This window comes from Pantherophis guttatus, chromosome 4, assembly GCF_059756535.1.
Source record: "Pantherophis guttatus breed Tessera chromosome 4, ASM5975653v1, whole genome shotgun sequence".
Lineage (NCBI taxonomy): Eukaryota > Metazoa > Chordata > Lepidosauria > Squamata > Colubridae > Pantherophis > Pantherophis guttatus.
The window spans coordinates 101,636,473-101,648,328 of NC_142066.1; the positions used below are offsets into that span (position 1 = coordinate 101,636,473).

The following is an 11,856-nucleotide window of genomic DNA, read 5'->3' on the forward strand; positions in this document are numbered from 1 at the left end:
AGACTTGAACTCAAACTCTTCCACTTTTTAGCCCGGTGCTTTAAACAAACCGGCTCTCAAAATTTATTTGAATTTTAGTCACCCAACTGCAATGGACACTGATTTGTCACAATGTGTCAGAAACATGAGAGAAAAGGCAAGATTGATAGAGGTTGGTGGTTTAAAAACAAGACAAAGCAAAACAAGCATTCAAATACTTTCAGCTGATTTAACTAGGTGACATGCATTTCATCAATGACATTACCTGATCGGAACTCTTCTGTTCTTTCAGCTTGGGCAAAAAACATATGAATGTGCTTGAACAGTTTCTTCTTAAAAATTTTAGACTTATCTGCCAGGTTTGAAAAATGGTCAACTTTTATAATATTTCTATTTGGGGGATAGGATACTACTCCCTCTAATTGTGTGATATTAGCCCCTTCAATGCTTATGGCAAATACCGTCACACCCTTCTGCAAAAGAAGACTTGATGCTTCAGTTACACTATCTTCAGAGGGTCTGTGGGTGATGATGGTAGCTATTTGTTCCGCACCTTCTGTCTTTCTGCTTCCAGCACTTTCGGTAAAAATTATTTCTCTGGTAAGGTTTAAGGCAGCACCTAATTTAGCTTTTCCTTCCCTGGGAGAAAAGCTCTTGATTTTAAATACAAGGTCTTTTATCTCTGTTTCTGTGTTCAGTTGAGAAAGTACACGAGGCTCATTGCTGTATGTCACAATACCAATTCTGATGCAGCTTTTCTGCACATCAAGAGAAGTTGTTGTGTTTTGTATGAAAGATACAATATATTCACTATTTGTAGGTGAAACGGCTTCATCCACCACAAACACAACATCTGCAATTAAATCTTCAGAACAATCCACAACTGCAACAAAAAAAGATCACATCATATTACTAACTCTCTTTTTTTAATGGTTTCTTTTCTTTTTCTTTTTCTTTTTGCAGGCTTTCCACATGGCATTTGCCAGAGTCTCTCACCAATATATTAAAACTTCTTTTTAATTAAAAAAAAAAAAAGGCTAGCAAAGCATATTTTTAACCAGAAATTCCTATAGATTTTGTGTGGATACTCTTTGAACACAAATAAGATGGGGTCAAATTATTCTACAAAGCACCAGAGGGCAAGACAAGAAACAATGGTTGTAAACTAACTAAAGAGAGAAGCACCCTGGAATTAAGGAGAAACTTCCTAACTGTGAGGATAATTAACCAGTGGAACAGCTTGCCTTCAGAAATCATGGGTGCTCCATCACCGGAGGTTTTTAAGAAGAGACTAGACAGTCACTTATCCAAACTAGTATAGGTTCTCCGGCTTGAGCAGGGGGCTGGACTAGAAGACCTCCAAGGTCCCTTCCAGCTTCTATTCTATTCTATTCTATTCTATTCTGTTCTGTTCTGTTCTGTTCTGTTTTTCTGTGCTGTGCTGTGCTGTGCTGTCCTGTGCTGTTCTGTGCTGTCCTGTGCTGTCCTGTCCCGTCCCGTCCCGTCCCGTCCCATCCCGTCCCGTCCCATCCCATCTCACCCCACCCCACTCCACTCCATTCCACTCCATTCCATTCACATTAGAAAATAAAAATTTGGAGTATCTGTAGTCCAATTCTTTGTCTTTAGATGTGAACCATAAAATAAAACTAAGATGATAGAAAATATTTCTGAGCAATTAAAGTACGTTCCACAAATGTGCTTTTCAAAAAGTGACCAGACATATCCATTATAGTAGTTTTCTTACACCAAATCTCCTACAGCAGTTGTTTTGTAAGAACATGTACAACATAGTCTCACATTCCTTAATTTGCCCCCTAAGAGTAGGTTATCCCAGGAAAATAATAATGTGTTCCTAGGGTGACTTCTGGCTGATATTTTGGCAATATCAGACAGAGAGAATGGGTTTCTGCATTCCCTGTGCTGAGTTCTCCCTGTTTGTGGGCTCTAAGAGGAGCCAAAGCCATCTTGTAGAGGTGGCAAAGCTAAGGAGGGACGCCATGAGAGGTCGCAGGAGAGATTGTAACTCTCCTGATGAACCCCGGGCTTTTTTCCCTCTATGCCACGGCGAGAAGAGGCAGCCTAAAGATGGCTGCCACAAAGCTAGGACAGCTGAGAAACATCTAAGAACTGTATGGAGTGGAGTTGGTGAACAGTGTCTGGAACTGGGTGAGAAGAATCCTTTTTATTTAAAACTCAATCCCAAAAGAATATCCAGGAAAAGAGAGACTCACTGCTATTTTTAAAAACACAGATTAAGCATTTTGAGAAAAATGTCAAAATTAAAGGAAAAAGAATCAAAGGGAGAAAGGCAAAACCTTTAAATATACAGAAAATTGGATTTCTAAATTGGACAGACGTTGTTTTGGATAGGCATTTCAAAATACTGGAGCTATTTACTTAAAAAACTAACATCATCTTTATATTTTGGATTGTTACCATTAAAATTGGATAAAACTGATTAATATTAAAATTTGACTTGAGAGTGCCACCTGCTGACAAAAGGAAGGCATAATATGTCCCCAAAATCCTGGAAATACATGACTATTGGAGATTTAAACATAAGAATAAGAAAGACATCATTATTAACACAAGACTGAATTTATAGAGGGACTTACAAGGTTCTGGAAAAAATTTTGGGACTATCCAGAGGAACAGCTTTGATCGATCAGCTTTGGGATAAAAATATTTATGAATATTGAACTTTTTGAGAAGTTATGTTAGGTTTGAATATATGGTTTTTGGATTATTGGACAAAAGAAGGACAAAATAAAACTAAACGAGATGCTCTATCAACAAGAAATGAGAGGAATTTGGGAAGAAATGGCATCAATAATTCAAAGTATTAAGGATATTTTGACAAGAAGCTACAAGGAGATTATGAATAACATGCAGAGCATAGATGGAAAGCTGGAAAACATATACAAAGGACAAGGAGTGATCAAGATGCCCAGGAAGAGGGGGAGCCAATTGAAAGAGTAGAAGAAAAAACAGAACAGAAAAACCATCAAATAAGACAAGATAACAAGAAGGAGATACCAAGTAAAATAATAATGACTGATGAAATAAGCTGAGGGGAGAGTATTTTAAGGTAATCAAAAAAGGAACTGGAGTTGCAGGAAGACTTTTTTGGAAGAGAGATAGAAGCAAAATATTTTCAAAATAGATATTTTGAAAATTAGACAATGGAAAAGGGCAGAGAAGAGAAAAATGTTTGAAATGATTGGTCAAGATGTAGAAGCAGATAGAGATAAAGATCCAAGAGAAAGGCAATCTAAGAAATGAACAAGTAAAGCTTTAAAGCTGGCAAGAGATGATGGATAGAAAGGGAATATTTTTAAATATAATAGTGGTATAATTAAAAGTTAGAATAGGGATGGAAACTAGAGAGAGGGGGATTAATGGAATACACATTTTTATATAATAAGGTAAAGTAATAACAAGAGGGGAAATCAGAATTTGAACGATGGTATTATTAAGTATGCTTGAATAATATGATGATTGGCATAAAAATAACATATTGAAATATTGAATAACTAAATAATGGAAGATTATAACAATATAAATATGTGTATTATTATTAGAACCATACAAGCTTGCTAAATGTAACAAATATGATTAATAGTATTTTATCTGTATTAAAAGGAAGGGCATTCAGAATATGATGATTGGCATAAAAATAACATTGAAATATTGAATAACTAAAATGAAAGATTATAACTCAATATATATATGTGTATTATTATCAGAATTATATAAGCTTGTCAAATGTAGTAAATATGATGAATATTATTTTATTTGTACTAAAATGTATGACATCCAGGTGCCACACTGTTCACGCATTGATGTTTGTAAAAAAATAAAAAAACTTGGGAAAAGAATTATGTGTTCCTAGGGATTGCCTACACCTGATCAGGACTGAAATGAAAAGTAGGATATGAGATATGAAAAACAACATTTAAGGATCCTTGGGCTAGAAAAAGTGTTTTTTTAGAAAAAGGATGAGAGGTGTGTAAATGAAAATAATGGAGAAAAATCAAATTCCTGATATTGTATTCTAGCCTTAAGGAACCATCCTAAGGGAGGTTTTTGTGACTATGATGCAAGGAAAAAAACTGACCTGTCCTGGACCATGATTATTCACAAAGTGATCCTTCTGCAAAATGTACGTGAAGAATTTATTGAAAGCATTATCACAATTAGGAAAATAGAATTGTTTAAAGATTCTCTGTTCCCTCCAATAAAAGACTAAATTTAGAGGAAAAAGTTCAGTATTAGAAAAGAAAGAAAATCTTCCTCTGTAAGCCCTTCAATGTGAACCATATTACATCACCATTCTGTTCTGGAGATTTATCTAGGAATCATGGATCCTAGATACCTGCAATGGCAAGTAGTTTACTCAATCTCTGGATCTCCCCTAAGGAAATGAAAGGAGGAAAAAGCATCCTGCCCTCCTAGCTAATGTTGTAGGAGCTCCAATTCCAGAATGGCATGAGATGAATAATACATTTGTGCTGTATACCAGTGCTTCTCAGACTGGCTGGAGAATTCTAGGAGTGGAAGTCAATCACTCGGCTTCTCCAAAATTGTGCTTTTCCAACACTCCAGGCCTGCAATTCTCTCAAGTGATAAATGAATTTGCATGATACCCTTTTCTCAATAAATAAAACAACTTCTTTCATTAGGAGTTACAATTTGGCCAAAAACTAATACACTTTAATCTACCGTGTTTTCCCGAAAATAAGACCCTGTCTTATATTTTTTTTGAATCCACAAATAAGTGCTTGGCCTTATTTTTGGGGAGGTCTTATTATTTTGGGGCACATGGAAAAAACCAGAGGAAATGGCAGGGACCGGCTGTGCATGCGTTTAAATATTATCAGGGGATGTCTTATTTTAGGGGAAACAGGGTATATATTACATGTTTTTCTCAAATATTGCATACAATATAGCAACTGTTCAATTGGACAAGCATGGATAAAATATGAAGTAAAGTTCAAAGTAGGTTTTGGAGAACTACAATTTTGCTTACACAAGCCCAGTCAGGCATTTTTTTTTTCCTTTAAATTGTAATTGCTCCAGGATGCTCCAACTGATGTTTTAAAACTCCTGTCCGAAACTTTTATGGTTAATCTAATAATATTTGTCATAATGTACTGCATTATTTTTTTACCTTTTATGGGTATGCTATGAGCATAAGTTGTACTTGGTGGGATAGCTGTGGAGCTGACTAAGCTCTCATCTATTGCTACAGCTGATTCAATGACAGACAAAATATTTGAGGAAAACTTTTGAAAATCTTTTAGTGTATCAAAATGGTAACTGAATGGATGTGTGGCCATTGACTGCAGCTCTTGTTGAGATGCACTCTGCATTCCTAAAGCAATTATTTTTATCCCATCTTTTCTCATTAATGTGGCAGGTCCCTCCACGTTATCTTGTGATACCCCTGAAGTTGTAACAATCAAAACCTGGTGTCTGTCTCTTCTTGGTGCCTTGAAAATAGTCTTGTGGATCTTTTGTATGGCATTCCCAGTCCTTAAAGGCCCACCATGGAATGAAAAGATCTTTTTAACATGGTTCAGCATAGGGTTTTTTCCTCTGAAGTCATCCAGCTGGAATTCAACATGGATATCATCACTGTATTGGACAAGTGCAAGGTGATATTTATTTGGCCCTATTGGAAGATTGTTGATCATTCTATTCACATAATTTTTTAATGAGAGAAAACCTTGTCTGCCGAGGGTATTAGAGCTGTCAATCAGAAGGACAACATCTACAGACTCAGAGGCTACAGCAAAAACAAAACAAGAGTTAATGTATAAAACATTATTGTAAATGTGTTTGAATATTAGTAGCTTGGGTTAGTAGTTAGGCTGTTGGTTTGAGCTCCAAGCTTGGCAATTTGGTGGTAAATATTTTGTCAACATCTAAGGAGACATCATCAGTGCCTTTTTGAATTGAGCTTCTTCTTCTTCTTTTGCCCTCAATCGTTCCCAGCATTAGGCTCTTCTCATTAGGTGGCCAAAGTATTTGAGTTTCATCTTCAGGATCTGACCTTCTAAAGAGCAGTCAGAGTTGATCTCCACTAGGACTGACTGGTTTGATCACCTTGCAGTCCAAGGGACTTGCAGGAGTCTTCTCCAGAACCATAGTTCAAAGGCCTCAATTCTTTGGCACTCAGCCTTCCTTATGGTCCAACTTTGACAGCCATACATTGCAACTGGGAAAATCATAGCCTTGACTATATGCACTTTTGTTGGCAGGGTGATGTCTCTGCTTTTTAGTACAACAAACAACATTCAGACTAATTTACAACTCATAAAAAGGTATTTTTGATAAAACCCCATGAACAGTACCAAAAATACCTTTTTCGGAGATACAAATTAGTCTGAATGTTGTTTGATATTTCTGAACATAGTCTGAATGAAACAGTCCGAAATCAGATCGTGACTCAGAAATATCCCAACAAACAACATTCAGATTAATTTGCATCTCATAAAAAAATATTTAAAGACCTATGTTCTGACAAATGAGCACAATTCAAAATGCATTGATGATGTCTCCTTGAATGGTGATGAAATGTTTGCAACTAAATTGCCAAACTCGGAACTCAAATCAACAGCCTAATTATTGTAAACTGTAGGGGTGCAATTAAAGAGCAGTATAAATATTTTTACAAATCATCGTACATAATCCATCATACTCCCATCTTCACAGTTTGGCCCAATTTACTTAATATACAACTGAGTCTTTTTTGTTTTTCTACTTGCCTAAATTTTTTCTCACTCAAAATCAAACCAATGCATTTTGACAAAGAAAGTAACAATGTCAAAGTTATTCAATGTTTTTAATAATATTTTTAATTTTTAACATGTTAACACCCACCCATCTGCTGCAAAAAACTGTGCCATTTAATTGACTAATACAAATACAGGACAAGCTGCACTAGCAAGTTGTGATGAATTTCCAAAAGGAAAATAAAATACCAGGTTGCTGTGTTTTAGAAGTCTGGGTCCCAAGAATAACAAGGAGCAAAGTCAGAAGCATTTTCAGATTGTGATAGTTGATCAAAGAATAAATCTAGAAATACAAATAAGAACAAAGTAACAATGACAACATCAACAATAATGTTATCTTATATCTTCAAATTACAGTAAATGTTTCCTTAGCTGACCAAAGTCTTCCTATATTGGTCCCTAGCATGATGCCTGCTAGATTGGATTCCAATTATTAGTCTCCTCAACTGATATGACCAATAATTCTAAGGCATCCAGGATGAATAAGACCACCTTTGAAAATTATTGCATTGCAAATTAGCTGTCAATATCTCTTCCTTTGCTGGCCAAACTCAGAACAATGACATTAGCTTTAATAGTAACCCATGACTACATTGTTGATAGCCTGCCTCAGTTTCAAAATCAAAGGGGAGATTTAATTTCATTTTTATACCTTGGTCAGTCCCTGTTTTGAGAACAAGAATGGAATGCCTTTTGGCAGGCAGAACTTAGTAGAATAAGCTCCCAAGAAGCTGAAGGTTGAACATCCTAGAATGCAAGCTAGTTCCCATTAATATGAAACAGGCATAAGAATTAGAATCAAAACAGCCATTTTAGGCAACCATAGTGTTATGATCTCCACTAGTGGCAATTGTTTGACTTCTTTAATTGTAAACTCCCAGATCATTTGCAACAGGTGGGCAAAATGTGCAATATGATAAGTGCAGCATCATGCACCTGCTATCTTGTAGATTTTGACCATCCTCCCTCCCCCAATAAAAAGTTTATACAATATACTTCTGTAAACCAGAAACTGATGACACCCAGCTGTACACTGATGACACCCAGCTATACATCTCCACCCCTGGCCACCCCAACGATGCCCTTGAAGTAATGTCCCAGTGCCTGGAGGCTGTGCGGATCTGGATGGGGAGAAACCAGCTCAAACTCAACCCTTCCAAGACTGAGTGGCTGTGGTTCCCGGCATCCCGATATAGTCAGATGACACCATCTCTGACTATTGGGGGCGAGTCTTTGGCCCCCTCGGAGAGGTCTTGCAATCTGGGAGTCCTTTTGGATATGCAGCTGTCCTTGGAGGAACATCTGATGGCTGTGGCCAGGGGGACTTTTTGTCAGGTTCACCTGATACGCCAGTTGCAGCCAGTGATGGGATTCAAATAATTTAACAACCGGTTCTCTGCCCTAATGATTTCTTCCAACAACCAGTTCACCAAACTGCTCAGAAAGTTAACAACCAGTTCTCCCGAAGTGGTGCGAACTGGCTGAATCCCACCACTGGTTGCGGCCCTTTCTTGATCGGGATTCCCTGCGCACAGTCACTCATGCCCTCGTCACCTCTCGCCTGGACTACTGCAACGCTCTCTACATGGGGCTCCCCTTGAGGGGCACCCGGAGGCTCCAACTGGTCCAGAATGTGGCTGTGCGGGTAGTTACAGGAGCTGCATGGCGCTCCCATACAACACCTCTCCTGCGTGAGCTGCACTGGCTCTGAGTGGTCTTCCGGGTGCGCTTCAAGGTGTTGGTTATGGCATAGGACCTAGATATCTTTGAGACCGCCTGCTGCTATCGACGACCTCCCATCGACCTGTGCGCTTCCACAGAGAGGGCCTCCTCGGGGTGCCATCAGCCAAACACTGTAGGCTGGTGACCCCCAGGGGGAGGGCCTTCTCTGTGGGGGCACCCACCCTCTGGAACCAACGGCCCCCAGAGATAAGGAGAATCCAAGACCTCGGTGCCTTCCACCGAGCCATTAAAACTTTCTTTTTTCAGCAAGCTGGGCTGGCTTAACACTTTTAAATGTTTTTAACTGGTTTGTCATTGTTTTTTAATTATGGGGCCAAATTTATATATATCTTTTTAATAGTATTTTAATGTTTGTAGTTTATATTTTTATTTGGCTGCACACTGCCCTGAGTCCTCAGGGAGAAGGGCGGTATATAAATTTGATATAAAATAAATAAATAAAATAAATAAATTTTGGAATTTTGCATGAATTGCATAATCCAATTGCCATATAGTCCAATGTAGTGAAAACAAGGCTTTGAAGTGTCCAAAACTAACTATGCAGTTTTTTTGTTCCTGAACAATATCTTGCTTCATTTAAATTTTTCCTTCAATTTTCTGATTTTTAATATAATAAATCTTTCCAACAAATAGAACAATAAAAACGAGCTCCAGAAAAATGTAATTTAATCTTTTCTCTTGAAGAGCCTATTATTTTAATTGGGTTTCTGGGAAAGAAGGCATTTGAAAATATGGCAGCAATTAGGTGGCTTACTGTTCAGTGAAATATTTGTGGTCTACTGGATAAAAGATTTGACAATCACTTAAGAGTATAAAATTCATTACAAATCTTTTGATTGTAGTAACAGTAGTTATAAAACAAACCTTCTCCCTTTTACACTTTACGAAAATTTGTCTTTGGCAGTAATGGTCTCTGATTCTACTTTATCTATATGGAAGCCTTACCAAGAGGCTAAGTGAAACACATACTAAATTAAACATGTCAAGTGTCATAAAAGGATAGTTCACCCCTAATGATTTCCTATTGCAAGGGAATGTGAGAGGCACTAATAAGGTAAATAAGGTAATAAGGCATTAAAAATTCAATGCAGAGAAAAGTAAAGTCTTACACTTAGGCAAGAAAAACCAAAAGTACACAAATAGACTGGATGATACCAGACTTAATAGAAGTAACTGTGAGAGGGATCTGGGAATCTTAGTGGACAAACAATTAAATATGAGCCAATAGTGTGCGGCTGCAGCCAAAAAAGCCAATGCAATCCTAAATTGCATTAACAGAGGGATTCAATTAAGATCAAGTGAGATATTAATACTACTCTATAAAGCCTTAGTAAGACCACACTTAGAATACTGCATCCAGTTTTGATCATCATACTATTAAAAAAATGTTGAGACTCTAGAAAAAGTGCAGAGAAGAGCAACCAAGATGGTTAGGGGACTGGAACATATGAAGAACGGTTACAGGAACTGAGTATGGCTAGTCTAATGAGAAGAAGGACCAGGGGAGACATGATAGCAGTGTTCCAATATTTGAGGGGCTGTCACGGGGGTGGGGGGGGCGGTCAACCTGTTTTCCAAAGCACCTGAAGGCCAGACAAGGAATAATTAATGGAAACTGATCAAGGAGAGAATCAACCTAGAAATAAGGAAGAATATTCTGTCAGTGAGAAAAACCAACTAATGGAATAGCTTGCCTTCAGAAGTTGTGGGAGCTTCATCACTGAAAGCTTTCAAGAAGAGTCTGGACTGCCATCTCTCAGAAATGGTGTAGGGTCTCTTGCTTGGGTGGGGGGTTGGACTAGATGACATACAAGGTCTCTTCCAACTCTGTTAATCTGAATCTGGTCAAAGTGTTTTCCTGACTCAGGATTGTGACCAAGGTTTTCTGCCTCATGGATAAAAGTAGCATTGCCAGTACGGAGTACTATACGTCTTGATTACAGAAGGACAGGAACTTCAGTTTGCTGCTCTTTTACAGCCAGTCTTGTTTTCTCTTTCTTCTATATGTAAAAAAATCTGGGGGAAATCTTTTTTTCATAAAAGGATTGATCCTTCTCTTTTCATATCATTTTATCAGGATTACAAGATTATTCTACTGATTGTTGTTTGTGAGTTATCACTACTTTCGTCACTCGTTGTTTTAACCTTATGGATTATAATTAATAGATTACTTTACCCCACTTAGAATAGAAAACATGATAGAATTTAGGAAAACTGAGCTTTCTCATTAGTCCCGCATTTTACAATGCGTTAAGCAATGCATTATTGCTTAATGCATTGTAAGCCGCCCAAGTCTCCGGAGAAGGGCAGCATATAAATAAATAAATTTTTAAAAAGCCAAATAAGTTTATTTATGGCAACATGGGAGAAATAGAATTCTCCTATAATTAAAATCAATAAAGCATGTCATCTATTTCCCTCAGTCTTGCTATGCTTAAACTCTATTTATCCTAACATTCTTTTGACCTAGTTAATCTGTCATATTCCTTCCTCCCCCTTCAAAAACTATATATCAAGCAGGCGTTTTACACAAGCATATTTATTTTAGTTTGGAAGTAATTTATAATTGTTCCCTTTAGAATCATTACTTGATTATCAGTGCAGTCTCCTGCAGATGTGCATGACTTTTCTTGTATACCAGAAATTAGATTTTCTTTGAAGCTGAAAGCCAATAGCAAAATCCAATTTCCATTCTGTTGCAACAAAAATATGAGTGGCTGTGAACAAGTCACAAATGTTCATATGAACGACATTCTTTCTGTTTTTGCTTCCTAGCATAAAAGAGCACATTGCCTGCTCTTTGTGTTGTGTTGTGATGGTGTATCTCCAGTTACTTCTGCATTTTTCAAGCTTTAAAAATTTAGGGCTGCAAACCTTACTGAGCTTTTTAATGACTGTTTTCCTAGGCAGAAGCAATTTTTTTGGAAGATCCCAACTGTGCAAGTAGACTATTGAATGATGACAAACTGCAGCCTATAGCATGTTTTTAATTTTTCTTTGTCAATTTCCTTTGTTTTGATTTCCCCCATCTCCCCCTGGGATAAAGACATTTATTTCATATCCAGTTCTTTAAAATTCATTAAAAATCATCATGTTGTCCATAATTCATTTTAACTTGTGCAGCTTTTGTATACAACTTTCACAAATGTAATTTTTAATTAAAATGTCTCTGAAGAAATAATTTTTGCAAAAAGAAATTAATTTAATCCAAACAAATATTTTGATGAATTTTACAAATTTACTATCACAGAACACCACTATAGAACTTTTTACTCCCTTCCGTTTTAAAGCAGTGAGATATTTATATTAAATAACCATCCCAAAAATCCAAAGG

The 11,856-nt window shown here is 37.0% G+C and overlaps 1 protein-coding gene across 3 annotated transcripts in view; it reads right to left on the bottom strand.

Annotated features, from left to right (window-relative positions):
* The window catches only part of COL6A6 (collagen type VI alpha 6 chain), a 148,510-nt gene extending 147,651 nt beyond the window's left edge, over window positions 1–859 (bottom strand). For 2 of the 3 annotated variants that reach the window (XM_087892525.1, XM_087892524.1), the window contains exon 1: window positions 245–858. In XM_087892525.1, coding sequence (XP_087748651.1) covers window positions 245–287 — 43 coding nt within the window. In that variant the 5' untranslated portion in view covers window positions 288–858. Of the gene's footprint in view, window positions 1–244 lie in introns of all 3 variants that reach the window. The other variant, XM_060683679.2, reaches the window with a different exon arrangement.
* Between the last annotated feature and the right edge of the window lie 10,997 nt (window positions 860–11,856).